A 19,292-nucleotide genomic window follows, 5' to 3' on the forward strand; every position below is an offset into this window, starting at 1 on the left:
GGATACAAAAAAAAAAATGACAAAGGAAAAAACTAGCAGGTACCAAAAAGAGAAGGAAGCCTAATGAAATGAGTTATTTAAATTGCATGGAGAAATTGATGTCAAAGAAGTGAAAATTATAGGAAATTAATGCAAGAAGAAAGTTCTGCTTTATTTTCCACAACCAAATTAAAAAAAAATCACAATTTCTGGCTCTAAGGAATTCAGTCCAGCAGTCATGGGAACATCTTCAGTCCCAGTACCATGGACTCGTGGGCAGTGTCCCACTCAAAGAGTCTTTTCAGGGCCCTCTTTATGTCGTCATTCCTGAGACTGTAGATGAAGGGGTTCAGCATGGGGGTGACCACGGTGTACACCACTGAGGCTGCTGCGGTTGAGTGTGGATTGTGGGTAACAGCAGAGCTAAGGTAAACACCTAGGCAGGTGCAATAAAATAAGGAGACGACGGAGAGGTGAGAGGCACAGGTGGAGAACGCCTTATACTTCCCCTGAGCTGAGGAGATTGCACAGATGGAGGAGACAATCTTGGAGTAGGAGTACAGGATCCCAGCCAGGGGACCAATAGCCAGCAGGACAGCTGCAACATAGATGACCACATCATTAAGAAAGGTGTTGGAACAGGCGCTGTGGACCACCTGGTTCAGTTCACAGAAGAAGTGGGGGATTTCCAGGTGTGTGCAGAAGGACAGCCGCAGCACCATTAAACTTTGTAGCAAGGAATGCAAAGCACTGATGATACCAGACACCAGAACCAGCTGCACACAGAGCCAGGGGTTCATGATGACCGTATAGTGCAAGGGGTGACAGATGGCCACAAACCTGTCATAGGCCATCACGGCCAGGAGAAGGTCATCTAGTCCTGCAAAAAGCAATAAAAAGTACATCTGGGTGATGCAGCCTGCATAGCTGATGGCTTTGCTCTGCGTCTGGATGTTCACCAGCATCTTGGGGACGGTGGTAGAGGTGAAGCAGACATCCACCAAGGACAGGTTGGAGAGGAAGAAGTACATGGGCGTGTGGAGGTGGGTGTCTGAGAGGATGGCCAGGACGATGAGCAGGTTCCCAGCCACAGTGACCAGGTACATGGAGAGGAAGAGCCCGAATATGAGGGGCTGCAGTGCTGGGTCCTCTGAGAATCCCAGGAGGAGGAATTCTGAAAGTTGTGTGTTATTTTCTGATCCCATGTATTGATGTGCTTACCAGTGAAGAGAAGAATGATGTGACTTGTGTTCACATGGCTGGGTATTGTAGAGTTGAGATGCCATCATTTATACTTCATGATCAAGAAATTGGATTGTGTGTGTGTGTGTGTGTGTGTGTCTGTCAGCCCTGATCTGTCTGTTCCTTTTAGTGGATCCCCTTTTCCATCTCTATATTTTTCCTATCCTCCATCAGCATTTTCCCCACGAGGTCATTATCATTCTGTACTTCATGGGGAACAATTCTCATGTACTGGAGAATGCATAGTTAGTGTCAACCATGTTCCAAGTACAGTCAAGGTAATGAATGCCAGGTGCTGAAAAACCAGAGTCCCTACAGAGTCCCTACAGTCTGATGGAGGAGATGGAACAGAGGTACAAAAGAAGTAACTCCTGTAGTGTGCCAGGGGGTGGCAGGCACTCTATGGGAAACACAAGCTGACGAGAAGGAAAGAGTGGGTCAAGGGTGCCATCCTCATGGGGCTCCAGACAAGGGCAGTGGATAAAGTGACTTTTGTAGAGAGACCCCAATGGGAGGAGAGTCTGGATCCCACAAGGTTATTGGAATGTTTGCTTGGCAGGAGGCCCGGGCAGCACAAAGGTCATATGGCAGGTACTGGTGTGAGATGAGCAGGTCCAACAGGAGGCCGGCGTGTCCAAGGGAATGAGCAGCATGGACATGGTTGGTGGGGGAGATGGTGTCACAGACGTTGGGAAGTGAGGCGGCCTCCCTGCTGCTGCTGGAACTCAACATGCAGGAAGTCCCATGTGCAGGTGCTGTCCCTCTTGTACTTTATCCATTTCACTTCTCAGGCATCCTTCAAAGCAGTGGGTCCCTCCTATTTCCGTCGGCTGGCAAGATTCTGGCATCTGTGTTATGGATTATGCTGTAGATACTGTGGTCTCAGGAAGCCCTGCTCTGGGGATTGGTCACTCGTCACATCACACACACACACACACACACACCAGCCATGGCCTCATGCGCCATGTTCTTCTCTCTCCTGATACCCGGATTAGGAAAAGCATGGACCCCAGGTGAATGAACTTCCAACATCAGATTCTGTTTCCCCTAAAGATGGAGGCAGGCTCTCCACATCCCGCAGCTGGTGGGGACTGGCAGTCTCCATGGTGCTATGGCCATTGTGGGTTTAAAGAAATGCATAGAAAGTCTGGTCATTACACAGAGAAACAGCTGAAATGGGCACAAGGGGGAGAGATTACTGAGCACCCGCAGGTGGCTCCACACAGACTGGGATAAGAAGGTGCCCTCAGTCCTGGGGACCCATGAGCTCTGCTTCTTACTCCCTTGAGGTGCAAAATATGCAGCAAATCAGCAAAACACAGTTTTTCTGAAAGAGAAAGGAGGGACGTAAATACTCCTGAGAGACTGAACATGTCAGTAGAATCATGAGCATGGGAATAAGTAAAAAAAATTCATGAAAGAAACATACAAAGTACGACAAAAATAGAGAAATTTTGGAGATGCAAATGTAAAAGTATTTAGTAAATAATATATTGGCAACATGTGGAATCAGAAGGCCAGATCCGGAGTTTTACATTGACCAAATACTAATTATTGGAGCTTGGATAGCCAGCTAGATTATTCTAAATATCAGCATCTTCTCCTAAAAGGATAATTAAATAAGTTCATGGACAATTGAATTCACAGATAAATTGGTTTCTGTGCAAAAAAGTATTAGAATCCATGCCTAGTTTCATCATACTGCATTTCCATGAATTTTTTGAGACTCCTCCTGTGCATGTATTTCAAAGCTTTTTGCATTAAAATAAACATATTTTGCCATGAATTGTTGAAGTAAGTACCTTTTTATAAATAAGTGAGGTTACTTATGCCCAGCTGCAGCTGGTCCACAGGTTTAATTAATCTATCTAAAGGCTGTAGTGTGTTTCCTATCTGTTATTTATTGCTGGTGGTTAGACAAGGCTGATGCTTTCCTGGCTGTCTGTCAAACATCTTCATTCCTTTCTCAACTCTCAGTCCCGAATTCCACTGCCTTACTTCAGTTCTTTGTCGTCTCTCCGTTCTCCTGGGCAGACACTGCTCTAGCCCAATAAAAAAGCCATTGATTCAGATGTATCTTTCTATATTCCCATGAGAGCTTCATGGAGAAAACACAGAAGAAAAACATATCCAATTATAAAGAATTTATTTGGATTGGGAAACAGCATTACAACCCAGGAGACGTGCTGTGGAAAGCCATAAGTGCACAGGTGCAGGAAGAGTTGAGGAAGCTATCATTAGCAAAAAGGGATGAATTTGAGTGAGCTGCTTGGATACAAATCCCACTGGTCCTAGAGACCCAAGGCAGGCATTGGTGTCAGGACACTGGAGGAGGAACCCTTGCTCTAATTGTTCAATCCAATTCTTCTCCCTATACTTTTTCCATATTTATTCCCCCCAGCATTTGTTGCTATGTGATCCAGGAGCAGGCAGGACAGAAGCTGAGCTCCTCTTGCTTTGTTTTGAGACATATTTGATTTGTTATTCTTGGGCTTTGGGTTTTGTCCTCTGTCTTTATCTGCAGATAAGAATTGCACATCCCCGTGGGCACTTTCTGATGGTGTGGTGCCCTTTGACATTGTGTAATGATGTATGGATGACGTTCAGGTTGTCCATCATCTCAAACATCTATCGTTTCCTTGTGATGAGATCATTCAGCACCACCCCCTTAAAATCTGTACCACCATGTTCATTGCTGTTCTGTATGCAACAGACGAGAAATAGAAACAACCTAAGGCTCCATCATTGGGTGAATCGCTCAAGACCATATGACACACGTACACACACACACACACACAGTCACAGTGGATACTATGTAGCCATAGAAAGCATGAGGTTCTGCTATTTGCAACCACACTGATGGAACTGGAGGTCATTGCATTCAGTGGAATAAGCCAGACACAAAAGGACAAATCCCGCATGGTTTCCCTCATGTGTGGAATCTAATGAAGTAGCCCATGGGAGGTCAGAGTAGAACAGTGGTTTCCAGAGGCTGAGGAGAATAGGAGAGAGGAGAGGAGGAGGGAGGTTAGATAATGGACGTCAAAACACAGCTGTATTGCAGGAATTGATGTAGTGCTCTACAGCACAGCAAGGGGACTCTCATTAACAATGATTTGGCACTTGCTCTATAAAGAACTAGAAGAGAGACATTTGAAGGTTCTCAGCACAAGGAAATGAGAAATGTTCAAGGACCTGGATATACCAGTTACCCTAGTTTGATCATTACACATTGTGTAACTGCATCAAAAGGCTACACTGGGCCCCATTAAAATGTCAAACAAATACTTGCCTGTAGAAAGCATATAGTGATGTGTATAAACTTCCATTACCTACCATTAAGGTTGTGAAAAAAAACTTGTTAAAGTAATCTAAGGGTAAAAAGCAATGGGTGGGGTACACATAACAGCCAACTAATAGATCAGGCTACACAAAACTGATCAACACTCCCACATCCCCCTTAAATATATCTACGATCACAAGAAGGGAGGTAAATGGCACAAAGATAAGGCAATGAAAAACTTCAGTTCTTATGGTTTAAGATTTAGAGTTAAAATGAGGACTAAAAACACTGTAAACCCACAACACGAAAGCAGAGATATCACCCAGACTCTTTGCAGTAGACAGTCAAGACCCCACAACCCACACATAGCCTCATCCTCACAGTGAGGGAAAGTCATTGCAATGGGAAGTTTGCTATTAGACCTGTCTTCACCTGCGAATAAATATGTAATTCATGTGAATACGATCCTGCAAAATGACGATGGGGTTTCAAGACGCTCTTGTAAAGTGTGTCTTATCTCCCCCCCATGCATGGATTTCACAAATTTTGCACCAAAATACATGCACCTTTGAAGTCCAGTTTTCCACACAACTTTCTGAAGTCCTCTACTGCAAAGTGGTTTTTCAAAGCTATGCATTGGCCGGATCTCTTTAATGTACATAGAAACCTACTCAAAGACACCAAATAGTAAAAAAACAAAATAAGGAAGTAGATAAAAAGCCCTCGCTTCACTGAAAATCCTTCCACATTATGCTAGGGTTTCCTCCGGCACTGCAGGCTCTTTGTGGATTTGGTTCTCTGCCTCATGCCTCCCAGTCCTTCTGCAGGCCCCCTTCTGCCCTCCCAGTCCCATCACTTCACTGCTAACCATTCTTCCTGCATTGCTGAGTCTAACAGACATTTCTCTCTTTTTAGCATATGAAATACATTTGTGATGACTTAATCAGCCCACAGGCAGTCTCTGGGTTCTTTTTTTTTTTTTGACAGAGTGGAGAGTGAGAGAGAGAGAGAGACAGAGAGAAAGGTCTTCCTTTGCCATTGGTTCACCCTCCAATGGCCGCCGCAGCTGACGCGCTGCGGCCGGTGCACTGCGCTGATCCGAAGCCAGGAGCCAGGTGCTTCTCCTGGTCTCCCATGGGTGCAGGGCCCAAGCACTTGGGCCATCCTCCATTGCATTCCTGGGCCATAGCAGAGAGCTGGCCTGGAAGAGGGGCAACCGGGACAGAATCCGGCGCCCTGATCGGGACTAGAACCCAGTGTGCCAGTGCCGCAAGGCATAGGATTAGCTTATGGAGCTGCGGCGCCGGCCTCTGGGTTCTGAACTGAGTGGGACTTTGGGTAGATGTTGTCAACTTCCATTCTCTCTGACCATTCCCTGCAGTAACTACTGGAGCTCTCAGACTCACCTGGCTGGGTTTTTTGAGAGGATGGTCTCTGCCTGGAAATCTGAACTCCTCCCTGGATGTCCAAGGATGGAGACTGAAGCTCTGTCCACACGAGGTAGTGGGGTGGAGGGTGAAGCATCAGCCCCTGAGCCAGAGCCAGGACAGGAAGGAGGCCACCATAACTCATCCAGTCCAAGGTAAGCACCTGTAAGAGACAGCAGCAGGGAGGTATTTGTAGATATTTGCAGCTCTGCTCAACACACACATCTCTCTCTTGAGAGTGCAGCCCTGAGCAGCTGATTTCCCTGTTGGGCACTGGTCTGGCAGAAAAGAAAATCTTCCTGTTGAATCTCTGTTGCCATGAGCCCAGGTTGGAACTCAGGTGAATCCACTATTATTATTTCATGAGTTCTCTCATATTCCATGTCCTTAGCAGCTTATCTCTACCCAGAGTTACAATTTTCTCCAGAGTCTAGGACAGAGAAATCTGTCTTGATGAGGTCCTTGGATCTCCAAAGCATCGTCATGTGGTGGGAACCTAGGATCCTGAGCCCTCCAGAGAACTGTGAACCCCTCATCACCCTGGGGAGGGGCCAGTGGAGGACAGAGATTCTGCTAAATACCCTACAATGCCCTGGACCACCACCACTCACCCACCTGTAAGGATCCAGCCCAGGACTTATGCAGTTTTTTTTTTTTTAATTTTCGACAGGCAGAGTGGACAGTGAGAGAGATACAGAGAGAAAGGTTTTCCTTTTGCCGTTGGTTCACCCTCCAATGGCAGCCGCGGTAGGCGTGCTGCGGCCGGTGCACCGTGCTGATCCGATGGCAGGAGCCAGGTACTTATCCTGGTCTCCCATGGGGTGCAGGGCCCAAGCACTTGGGCCATCCTCCACTGCACTCCCTGGCCACAGCAGAGAGCTGGCCTGGAAGAGGGGCAACCGGGACAGGATCGGTGCCCCGACCGGGACTAGAACCCAGTGTGCCAGCGCCGCAAGGCGGAGGATTAGCCTAGTGAGCCGCGGCGCCGGCCGACTTATGCAGTTTTGATATTTATAGCTATCTCCAGATAGCTTCCCTGAGACTTGTGACAATTCACAGTTCTTCTAGCAAAATTAGAGAACTTTGCTACCTATGTAAAATATCCAACCCTAACCATTGGGAAGGTTCTTCAAAGTTTTCCCAGACTGATGGATTTGAAAGAGGTTTTTGTTGTCAAACAATGACCATTTTTGAGCAAATATTGAAAATCTAGTTATAATTTTGATTTTCTTCATGTTACTGCAGGCTGATTTTGCTACAATGATCAGTATTTCAAGAGATATTTACAGATTATTATTTTAATAAAGCTTTTATTTAATGAATACAAATTTTAGGTACAACGTTACAATATAGTGGTTCTTCCCCCCCATACCCACCCTCCCGCCCCCACTGCTGTCCCAACTCCCTCTCCCATTCCATTCTTAATTAAGATTCATTTTTAATTAACTTTATATACAGAAGACCAACTCTATACTAAGTAAAGATTTCAACAATTTGCACCCACACACACAATTATAAAGTACTATTTGAGAATAAATTTTACAGTTAATTCTCATAGTACAACACATTAAGGACAGAGGTCCTACATGGGGAGTAAGTGCACAGTGACTCCTGTTGTTGATTTAACAATTAACACTCTTATGTATGGCATTAGTGATCACTGGAGTCTCTTGTCATGAGCTGCCAAGGCTATGGAAGCCTTTTGAGTCCACAAACTCCATCAGTATTTAGACAGGTCCATAAGCAAAGTGGAAGTTCTCTCCTCCCTTCAGAAAAAGGTACCTCCTTCTTTGATGGCCCCTTCTTTTCCCTGGTGTCTCACTCACAGAGATCCTTCATGCAGAACATTTTTTGCCACAGTGTCTTGACTTTCCATGCCTGAAATACTCTCATGGGCTTTTCAGACAGATCCGAATGCCTAAGGGCTGATTCTGAGATCAGAGTGCTGTTTTCTATGAGTCTGCTGTATGGACTTCTTTCCAAGTTGGATAATTCTCTCCTTTTAAATTCTATCTATTGGTATAACCAGACACTTGGTCTTATTTATGTGATCCCTTTGACAATCCTATCTATATGATCAGTTACACACTTAATATGATCACTTCAACAAGTCAGATGACACAGCTTAATGGGATTTGGAGTCCCATGGCAAGTTTTTAGCCTTACCCTTAGGGTAAGTCTGCGAGAATGTGTGCTGAACTGTACATCTCCTCCCTTTCATATTCCCACTCTTATTATTTGTTTTACTGGGATCTATTTTTTTCTTTTCTTTTTTGACAGGCAGAGTGGACAGTGAGAGAGAAAGGTCATCCTTTGCTGTTGGTTCGCCCTCCAATGGCTGCCGCGGCTGGCGTGCTGCGACTGGCGCACCGTGCTGATCCGATGGCAGGAGCCAGGTGCTTCTCCTGGTCTCCCATGGGGTGCAGGGCCCAAGGACTTGGGCCATCCTCCACTGCACTCCCTGGCCACAGCAGAGAGCTGGCCTGGAAGAGGGGCAACCGGGACAGAATCCGGCACCCCGACCGGGACTAGAACCTGGTGTGCCGGCACCGCAAGGCGGAGGATTAGCCTAGTGAGCCGCGGTGCCGGCTGGGATCTATTTTTCAATTGATTTTATACACCTATGAATAATTCTGTGTTAAGCGTTCAACCAATGGTATTAAATAGAATAAATAATAATAATAATAAAATAAAATAATCTGTTTTTTGACAGTCAATACAAGAACTGGTCAAGTCATTGCTTCTCAAAGAGTCAATTTCACTTCTGCAGGTTTCTTTCAGGTGCTCTGTTAGTTGTCACAGATCAGGGAGCACATATGATATTTGCCCCTTTGGGACTGGCTTATTTCACTAAGCATGATGTTTTCCAGATTCATGCACATTGTTGCAAATGATGGTGGGTGCATCGCGCTGATCCGAAGCCAGGAGCCAGGTGCTTCTCCTGGTCTCCCATGCGGTGCAGGGCCCAAGCACTTGGGCCATCCTCCACTGCACTCCCGGGCCATAGCAGAGAGCTGGCCTGGAAGAGGGGCAACCAGGACAGAATCCGGCACCCCGACCGGGACTAGAACCCGGTGTGCCGGCGCTGCTAGGTGGAGGATTAGCCTGTTGAGCCATGGCGCCAGCTACAGATAACTCTTTTATTTGCTGATTTCATTTCCCTTGAGTAAATTCCCAGGAGTGGGATGGCTGAGTCATGTGGTAGGGCTGTATTCAGCTTTCCGAGGAATCTCCAAACTCTCATCCATAGTGGTTTTATCAGTTTACATCCCCTTCAACAGTGGGTTAGTGTAGTGGAATGAGAAGGCCATGCGAAGGTGGCCACTGGCAAGCGAGCATCAGTTAGTCAGGAATGGCTTTGAAACTGCCTAGCAACAGGCTGTGATTGGATGGCTCTGGAAACTGCCTGGCAACAGGCTGTGATTGGTTGGGGTATAGACCGCCCCTTGACCAGATTGGCTGGTCTTGGCTATATAAGCTTTGTATCAACTGTAATAAACGAGTCTGCAGGCTGCTCGCCTCAAGCCTGCTCTCACCGGACTCCCGGGGTCTGTGTGTTGACTCCGCGCCTCTTGCCCCCACCACGCTGCTCTTCTCAGAAACGAACCCACTGCTACATTGTGGAGAACTCAACGGCAACATCTGGCGCGCCAACGTGACCGAGAAAGAAACAGCGTGTCGGACTCGACGAGGTCCCCCCTGGATTTCGGCAAGTAGGCCCCTCGGTATTTGGTGTGCTGTTCAGTTCTGTGAGGGTGAGCACAGAACCCCCTCCTACGCCCCTTTCCTTGTCCTTGTCCTCGGTCTAAGTGACCCCAGGTTAGCACACACCGCCCTGAAGCATACGTCGCTTCTCGGCTCCTCCTTTTACTTTCGGTTCGCCCGGCGAATTCACATAAGGGACTGATCATCCCAGAATTCGGAACCAAGTCATCTTCCCTCACTTGAGAGAGGTGACGCTCCGGAGACACCGTGTGGGCATACGGCCTTGACCTAACGAATCAAGGAAGTCCCCCACTAAGCACAGGACATACGTACGATCTGATACACCACTATCTGTTTGTCTAGCATAGGGAAACCTCCTACAAAATGCCATCCACAGTTGAGGTGCTAGGAATTTGCTTTGTTACGGTAGCAGTGCTATACGTGTCTTTCCTCTGGCTAGAGTTGGCGTACCGTGCCGCTCTTAAGCGCTCAGATATGGGAAAGATACCCCCCTCTCAGAATCCTGTGCAGATTATCAAAGATCGTGAATCTGTGAGTGATAGGAGCCTGACACTCCAGGTCCCTGTCTCACAGACAACGGTTGCTGACTTAGGGAGAGAGAGCTCTGACAGTGAAAAAAACAACGTAGCAAACAAGGTAGCAATGCCTAGTCAGCTACCCCCCACATACCCGTGGGATGAACTAAGAGGACCTCTATGCAATAACTCATGCAATGTCATCCCATCTGCACCCAGTGAGGATCCCCACATTTGTGGCAGTCCTCGGGCACCCCAAGCTCTCAGGGCAGTCGCTAGATCCCATGCCATCAGCATGTTTGCTGCTAATGTTGAAGTGTACGCAAAATTCAGACCCTGGATTCCAACGCCTATAAAAAGGCTTCTATTAACCAAGGGTCGAGGATATGCTTGTGTCTTTCCAGAGAATGCGGAACAGCCCATTTGGGTACCAGCCAGAAACATCAAGCCTGCAACTGACAGCCAACCAGAACCAGCTGAACAAGACCAAGACTCCGCCTTGTTAGCAGATGCACCTGCCCTATCATCCTACCCTGAGCAACTGCCCGAAGCCATATCTGTTACTGTTGTGTACCCCACTAGCTGTGGTCAGCCACTCCAATGGCCCACAGCCTGTGTGTGGTCATGCCATTCCTGATAACCATTATTCCTCATTCCTACCCCTATCTGAGCAAGCAATCCTGTGGTCTCTCGATTTGAGCGCTGGTTAGTCAATGACGGGTAAGATCCCCTGGGGGACAACCTAAGACAGGCACAGCTGCGTACGGAGACCACATAGAAACGGGGTCAACAATGGTATGGCCAAGAATCATGCCTCCTGTTGCTCAAAAATAAACGAAAAGGGGGAAATGTAGTGGAATGAGAAGGCCATGCGAAGGTGGCCACTGGCAAGCGAGCGTCAGTTAGTCAGGAATGGCTTTGAAACTGCCTAGCAACAGGCTGTGATTGGATGGCTCTGGAAACTGCCTGGCGACAGGCTGTGATTGGATGTATTTGAAACTGCCTGGTGACAGACTGTGATTGGTTGGGGTATAGACCGCCCCTTGACCAGATTGGCTGGTCTTGGCTATATAAGCTTTGTATCAACTGTAATAAACGAGTCTGCAGGCTGCTCGCCTCAAGCCTGCTCTCACCGGACTCCCGGGGTCTGTGTGTTGACTCCGCGCCTCTTGCCCCCACCACGCTGCTCTTCTCAGAAACGAACCCACTGCTACATTGTGGAGAACTCAACGGCAACAGGTTAGGGTGTCCTTTTTCCCACCTCCTCACCTGCATCTGTTGTTTGTTGATTTCTGTATGTAAGCCATTCTAACCGGGGCAAGGTAAAACCTCATTGTGGCTTTGATTTGCTTTTTCCTGATGGCTAGTGATCCTGAACAGTTTTTCATGTGTCTGTTGGCCATTTGGATTTCCTCTTTCGAGAAATGTCTGCTTAAGTCCTTTGCCCATTTCTTAACTGGGTTGTTTGTTTTGTTATTGTTGAGTTTTTTCATCACTTTATATATTCTGGTTATTAATCCTTTATCAGTTGCATGATTTGCAAATAATTTTTCCCATTCTGTTGGTTGCCTCTTTACTTTCCTGACTGTTTCTTTTGCTGTACAGAAGCTTCTCAATTTGATGTAATCCCATTTGTCAATTTTGGCTTTTATTACCTGTGACTCTGGGGTCTTTTCAAGGAATTCTTTGCATATGCGAATATCTTGCAGGGTTTCCCCAAAGCGCTCTAGGAGTTTGATGATATTGGGTTGTAGATTTAGGTCTTTAATCCATTTTGAATGGCTTTTTTTGTAAGGTGTAAGGTAGGGGTCTTGCTTTATACTTCTGCATGTGGAAATCCAGTAACCCAGCACCATTTGTTGAATAGACTGTCCTTGCTCCATGAATTGGTTTTAGTCCTTGATCAAATATAAGTTGGTTGTAGATACGTGGATTAATTTCTGATGTTTCTATTCCGTTCCATTGGTCTCTCCATCTGTTTTTGTACTGGTACCAGGCTGTTTTGACTATAACCGCCCTGTAATATGTCTTGAAATCTGCTATTGTGATGCCTTTGGTTTTGTATTTGATGTATAAGGTTGCTTTAGCTATTTGAGGTGTCCTGTTCCTCCATATGAATTTCAGCATAATTTTTTATTTCTTTTTTAACCAAGTATATAAAAATTTTATTAGCAATATTCTTTCACTTTACATTCAGTGAACAGATGATTATACTTTATGGAGATGTATAAAACATTTACAAAAATCAATTATGTATTAGGTGATAGAAGAAGCCTCAATTAATTTTATAGAATATATTCTCAATTAGTATATCAGCATCATTATTTCCAGATCTGAGAAGAATGTCTTTGGTAGTTTGATTGATATTGCCTTGAACCTGTAAACTATTTTCAGAAGAATGGACATTTTGATGTTATTGAATTTTCCAATCTATGAACATTGACTTTTTTCCATTTTTTGTGTCTTCTTCTATTTCTGTCTTTAATGTTTTGTAATTCTAATTGTAGAGATATTTGACATCCTTGGTTAAATTTATTCCAAGGTATTTGATTTTTTTTTGTAGTTCTTGTGAATGGGATTGATCTTAGAAGTTCTTTCTCAGATGTGATATTGTCTGTGTATACAAATGCTGTTAATTTTTGTGTATTGATTTTATATCCTGCTACTTTGCCAAACTCTTCTATGAGTTCCAATAGTCTCTTACTAGAGTCTTTTGGATCCCCTATATATAGAATCATGTCATCTGCTAATAGGGATAGTTTGACTTCATCTTTACTGATTCAAATCTCTTTGATTTCATTTTCTCATCTGATAGCTCTGGCTAAATCTTCCAGGACTATATTGAATAGCAATGGTGAGAGTGGGCATCCCTGTCTGGTACTGGATCTCAGTGGGAATGCTTCCAACTTTTCCCCATTCAATAGGATGCTGGCCATGGGTTTTTCATAAATTGCTTTGATTGTATTCAGGAATGTTCCTTATATACCCAATTTGCTTAGAGTTTTCATCATGAAAGGGTGTTGTATTTTTGTAAAGATTTATTTATTTATTTGAAAGTCAGAGTTACACAGAGAGAGGAGAGACAGAGAGAGAGAGAGAAAGAGAGAGAGAGAGAAAGAGAGAGAGAGAAAGAGAGAGAGAGAGGGAGAGAGAGGTCTTCCATCTGCTGGTTCACTCCCCAATTGGCCTCAATAGCTGGAGCCACGCTGTTCCAAAGCCAGGAGCCAGGAGCTTATTCCCAGTCTCCCATGTGGGTGCAGGGGCCCAAGGACTTGGGCCATCTTCTACTGCTTTCCCAGGCCATAGTGGAGAGCTGGATTGGAAGTGGAGCAGCCGGGACTCCAACTGGTGCCCATATGGAATGCCATTGCTGCAGGCCAGGGCTTTAGCCCACTGTGCCACAGTGCCAGTCCCTTCTTTGTCTCTTTTAACAGTTTTTGTGTTAACATCTATTTTTTTCTGATATTAGGATGGCTACACCAGCTCTTTTGTGGTTTTTGTTAGCATGAAATATCTTTTTCCATCCTTTCACTTTCAGTCTGTGTGTATCTTTGTTGGTGAGAAGTGTTTCTTCTAGGCTGCAAATAGATGGGTTTTCTTTTTTAATCAATTCAGCCAGTTTGTGTCTTTTAACTGGGAAATTGAGACCATTTACATTCAGTGTGACTATTGTTAAGTAACGACTTTGCCCTGCCATGTTTCCTTAAATATTCCTGTTTATATATTTTGGATTTCTTTTGTACTTTTGCTGGGTTATTTTACGGGATCATGTTCTTTTGTAGTGATGTCCCTGTTTCTGTGTGTAGCACATCCTTGAGCATCTTTTTGGGCTGGGTGAGTAGTTACAAATTCTTTCAATTTCTGTTTATTATGGAAGATCTTTATTTCACTTTCATTAATAAATGAGAGTTTTGCAGGGTACAGTATTCTGGGTTGACAGTTTTTTCTCTTAGGAATTGGAGTATGTCTCGCCATTCTCTCCTTGCCAGAAGGGTTTGTGATGAGAAATCCAGAGTGAGTCTAATTTGGTTTATTCTGAATGTGATTTGTTGTTTCTCTCATGCACATTTTAGCATCTTTTTTTAATGTGCTACTGAGGAGAGATTTGCTACAATATGTTGAGGTGAAGATTTTTCGGTTGTTTCTATTGGGAGTTCTGAGTACATCCTGTATTTGGATATCTCTTTCTTTCTCCAGATTGGGGAAGTTCTCTGCTATTGTTTCATTAGGAAGGCCTTCTTTTTTTTTCAAAGATTTTATTTATTTGAAGTCAAGAGTTACACAGAGAGAGGAGAGGCAGAGAGAGAGACACAGGTCTTCCATCTGCTGGTTCACTCCCCAATTGACCGCAATGGCTGGAGCTGCACTGATCTGAAGCCAGGAGTCAGGAGCTTCTTCCAGTTCTCCCACGTGGATACAGGGGCCCAAGGACCTGGACCATCCTCCACTGCTCTCCCAGGTCATAGCAGAGAGCTGAATTGGAAGTGGAGCAGCTGGGTCTTGAACCGGTGCCCATATGGGATGCTGGCGCTTCAGGTCAGGGTGTCAACCTGCTGTGCCACAGCTCCGGCTCCAGGAAGGCCTTCCAATTTTTTCTCTCTTTCCTGCCTTCTGGAATTCCTAGGATCTGTATATTGGGTTGTTTAATAGAATCTTATAGATCTCCAACTGTGTTTTTACATTTTCTAGTTTCTTCCTCTTGTGTTTGGTCTGTCTTATTTTCAGAAATTTTTCTTCTAGTTCTGATATTCTTTCTTCTGTCTCACTGATTCTATTGTTAAGATTTTCCACTGCATTTTTATTTGATCTATTAAATTCCTCATTTCTAGTATTTTCATTCTGACTTCTCTTTATCTTTTTTTTTAAAGATTTATTTCATTCATTTGAAAGACAGGGTTACAGAGAGAGGTAGAGAAAGAGAGAGATATCTTTTATCTGTTGGTTCACTCCCAGATGGCTGCAACGGCCAGAGCTGCACCGATCTGAAGCCAGGAGCCAGGAGCTTCTTCCAGTTCTCCCATGCAGGTGCAGGGGTCCAAGCACTGAGCCACATCAGAGAGCTGGATCGGAAGAGGAGCAGCTGGGATTAGAACCGGCACCCATATGGGATGCTGGCTCTACAGGCCAGGGCTTTAACCTACTGCACCACTGTGCCGACCCCCTGACTTCTCTTTAATATCTCACTTTCTTGGGAGCACCTTTCATTTAGATCATGGATTTGTTTTGATTGCCTCTAAGTAATCTGACGATTAATATTCTGAATTCTGTTTCTGGCATATCCCCGATCTCTTCTTCTTCATCTTCTGTTATTGAAGAGTTGTACTGTTCCTTTGGGGGGGTGGGTCATAGTCTCTTCCTTATTCTTATTTAGGTTTTTTCCTTTGTTATCAGCATTTCTGGTTGCTTTTCTCTTTAATATGTGTCTTTGCGCTTGTGGCGAGATTTCCCTCTGCCATGAGCTGCTATGTGTCTGCGCATTGCAGGTGGACGCTCCCAGCCTCACCTCTGGGAGTCCTGCTCTCTTCTCCATCGTGATGGGGGCGGGTACGAGAGCTGGGTGCACTACTCCCAGCTTACTGGGGCCTGGCTCTCTTCTCTTCTCAGTGTTGCCTGACACGAGCTCAAGATTTTGATATTTAGGTCTTCTCTTTGTTGTACAGCTTGTGTGGTAGGGGAGGAAATTACTCTGAAATGCTGTGATCTTTGTTCCTGGGTTGGGGGTGCTGTGAGGTGGCCCCCGCAGTTGGTGGGCAGGTGCACGGGGGACAAACGCGGCAGCCCACTTGCTATCCAGGATGTAAGCAATCAATACGGCTTCTCCCAGCCGGCTGCAGGTCTGGTTGTAGAGAGGGGGAGACATAGACGGACAGGGGCTTGCCCGACCTCTCCACTTGTTCCTCTATACCCTCTCTTTCTTCCCTTTTGGAACTTCCAATGCAGTTCGCCAGGCTCCGCAGCCCCCTGCTACCTCGCGTCTCACCTGGTCCTCCGGGGGGTGGCGTCAGTCTCCCCATTCGGTGTCTGCTGCACCTCCGCCACTTCCCTTTCATTTTTGCTCCCTCAGTGAGGACCCGCCCAGTCTCTGTCGGACTCCTGGGCTTCTCTGTGAAATTCTCGTGGCTCTGTCGCCGGCTTGTACCCCTTCTCTTTATTAACTATCCGTCTTGCCCCACGTGACTCGGAAAGTCCTGTTGCTAAACCGCCGTCTTGGCCCCCTCCAGATGACTGTTGGGGAGATAGTAGGGCCTCTCAAATGTTCATGGAGCTTTTAGTCTTCCTTTCTTATTCTGATCTGATGCCTGTTATCCCACCTTCCTCTGTTCTCCCCTGCCCTTCCCGTGCTGTAGTAATCACCAGTATGTGTTCAGGCTGTGTGTGTGTGGCTTCCACATGGGGGGGGGGGGGGAGTTATAGTGTCTTTCTGTGTCTGGATTATATCACTTAGCATAATGTCCTCCTGTCCATCCATGTTGCTGGAAATGATAGGATTTTATTCTTTTTGTGGTTGAATAATGAAATACCATTATGCACAAATACCACACTTTATCCAGTCATCGATTGATGGCCACCCAACTCTGGCTTCTGATTCCAGCTTCTTGCTAATGCAGACCCTCGGAGCAGCAGTGATGGTTCGAATGATTGGGTTTATGTGAACAGCCTCAGTTTTGCCCATAGAAGTAATACAACTAGTGACTATTCCATTTATACAAGGAAAAAAAATTACTTCTAATGGCCTTTATGCTTAAGAAATACATGCTGAGCCATGAGATAAAAGGACATTTAAATTTTTAAAATAAATTTCTTAGTTTTAAAATGTAGCAATTTTTACAAAGGTTTATTTATTTGTTTTGAAAGTCAGAATTACAGAGACAGGGAGACACACACACACACACAGATTTTCCATCTACTGGTTCACTCCCTAGATGGCCACAATGGCCAGGACTGGGCAAGGCCAAAGCCAGGAGCCAGAAGCTTCTTCCAGGTCTTCCTCATGGGTACAGGGTTCCAAGGACTTGGACCATCTTCCACTGCTTTCCCAGGCCATTATCAGAGAGCTGGATTAGAAGTGGAGCAGCCAGGACATGAACCAGCACCCATACGCCACAATGCTACAATGTATCAATTTTTAACATTTTACCACATTTCCTTCATATATACAATTGTTTTTCCCTTGGGAACCAAGATATTAATATCACAAAATTAGGGCTTCATGACAATGATCACAGGGTAGGGGGGAAAGAAGGGTGTGTTGTCATGTATGTGGTATTCTGTGAAGCAATGTTTATAACTGTATAAAGTTTTGGACCCAAAGTTGCAAAAAAATTTGGAGAAGAAGGAAAACAACAAAGCAAAACAGCTGCCAGACATCAGAAAGAACAAAAAGAGTCGCATAACTTGTAGTCGTAAGTTGAAATAAGAGAAATAAAAAAATACCAGGAATATATAAAAGGTACAATCTGTACTTCCACAGTAGCATGGAAAAATCACAGCCAGAAATTACAATCATTGCTTCAATCCCAGAGGATTAGGCCTCTTTATCATTTTCATACCAACGAGTCTTTTCAGGGCCCTCTTTATGTCTGTGTTCCTCAGGCTGTAGATGAAGGGGTTCAGCATGGGGGTGACCACCGTGTACATCACTGAGGCGGTTGCAGTTGAATGTGGGTTTTGAGTAACAGCAGAACTGAAGTACACACCCAGGAGTGTGCAATAGAATAAGGAGACGATGGAGAGGTGAGAGGCACAGGTGGAGAACGCTTTATACTTCCCCTGAGCTGAGGAGATTGCACGGATGGAGGAGACGATCTTGGAGTAGGAGTACAGGATCCCAGCCAGGGGACTCCCACCCAGCAGCACAGATGCAACATAGATCACTGTGTTATTAAGGAAGGTGTCAGAGCAGGCAGTGTGGACCACCTGAATCAGTTCACAGAAGAAGTGGGGGATTTCCAGGTTTGCACAGAAGGACAGCCGCAGCACCAGTAGGCTGTGTGACAAGGCATGCAGGACACTGATGACCCAGGACACCAGGACCAGCTGCACACAGAGCCGGGGGCTCATGATGACTGTGTAGTGTAGAGGATGACAGATGGCCACGAACCTGTCATAGGCCATTACAGCCAGGAGAAAGTCATCCAACCCTGTGAAGAGTATGAAGAAGAACATCTGGGTGATGCAGCCTGCATAGCTGATGGCTTTGCTCTGTGTCTGGATGTTCACCAGCATCCTTGGGACAGTGGTGGAGGTGAAGCAGACGTCCACCAAGGACAGGTTGGAGAGGAAGAAGTACATGGGTGTGTGGAGATGGGGGTCTGAGAGGATGGCCATGACGATGAGCAGGTTCCCAGCCACAGTGACCAGGTACATGGAGAGGAAGAGTCCAAATATGAGGGGCTGCAGTGCTGGGTCCTCTGAGAATCCCAGGAGAAGGAATTCTAAAGTCTGCGATTCATTGCCTGGTTCCATGTGCTGGTTCCTGTTTCACTACCAGGAAAGAGAAAAATAACATGACTCCTGTGCACACCAACTGGCATTATCAACATAGTGGAAACGCAATAGCTCTTGTTATCCTGTCAAGAATTGCATTTATATTTGTGGATTGAGCTCTTCTGCTCAATCCCAAAGCAAACAGTGATCTCAGAAGTTTGTGACTCTCAGATGGAGAGGCTGAGGGACAATACACGAACAGCTCTGTGCTCCTGAGCTATGGCTGCATCTTCCACTTGTGGCCTCGTGTTGGAGCTCAAAACCATGGAGTTGGAGCAGTTAGGGTGTTAATGTTATGGAGACTCTGTGTGCATCAAAGCACAAGGGGATGGGGAGTGTTATTTTCTAGTGGGTGATGGGAAAGGCTGGCACCAAGGGGACATTTGGAAAGAGGGCTCAGAAAGCAAACACATTACATGCAGAAGTGAGGTCCTTTCAGGAGCAATACCAACACCTGAGAGACGTGCGTGTGACAGGAAATCCAGATTGAAACGAAAGTCAGTGCGGGGAGGGGAAAAAGCAAGAGGGGGCTGATGAGATGGGGACAGGGATGTGGAGGAAAAGGAGGTCTCCCCACTCCAGTGGAGATGGCAAGGGGCAGAGAGCCCGCAGCCTCTGAGTCCCCCTTGTGCC

The 19,292-nt window shown here is 45.8% G+C and overlaps 2 protein-coding genes across 2 annotated transcripts; both read right to left on the reverse strand.

Moving 5' to 3' along the window:
• Positions 1 to 215: 215 nt before the first annotated feature.
• Positions 216 to 1,184, reverse strand: LOC133749269 (olfactory receptor 7A17-like). The gene has a single exon (XM_062178486.1). The coding sequence runs from the start codon at positions 1,182 to 1,184 to the stop codon at positions 216 to 218; it is 969 nt and encodes a 322-aa protein (XP_062034470.1).
• A 16,491-nt stretch (positions 1,185 to 17,675) lies between these two features.
• LOC133749270 (olfactory receptor 7A17-like) lies at positions 17,676 to 18,638 on the reverse strand. Its single transcript, XM_062178487.1, has one exon. The coding sequence runs from the start codon at positions 18,636 to 18,638 to the stop codon at positions 17,676 to 17,678; it is 963 nt and encodes a 320-aa protein (XP_062034471.1).
• Positions 18,639 to 19,292: the final 654 nt, after the last annotated feature.

The sequence above is a fragment of the Lepus europaeus genome, chromosome 20 (genome assembly GCF_033115175.1).
Source record: "Lepus europaeus isolate LE1 chromosome 20, mLepTim1.pri, whole genome shotgun sequence".
Classification (NCBI taxonomy): Eukaryota; Metazoa; Chordata; class Mammalia; order Lagomorpha; family Leporidae; genus Lepus; species Lepus europaeus.

Coding starts and splice junctions, on each gene's coding strand:
- LOC133749269 (XM_062178486.1), bottom strand. CDS start 1,184: ATGGGATCAGAAAATAACACACAACTTTCAGAATTCCTCCTCCTGGGA.
- LOC133749270 (XM_062178487.1), bottom strand. CDS start 18,638: ATGGAACCAGGCAATGAATCGCAGACTTTAGAATTCCTTCTCCTGGGA.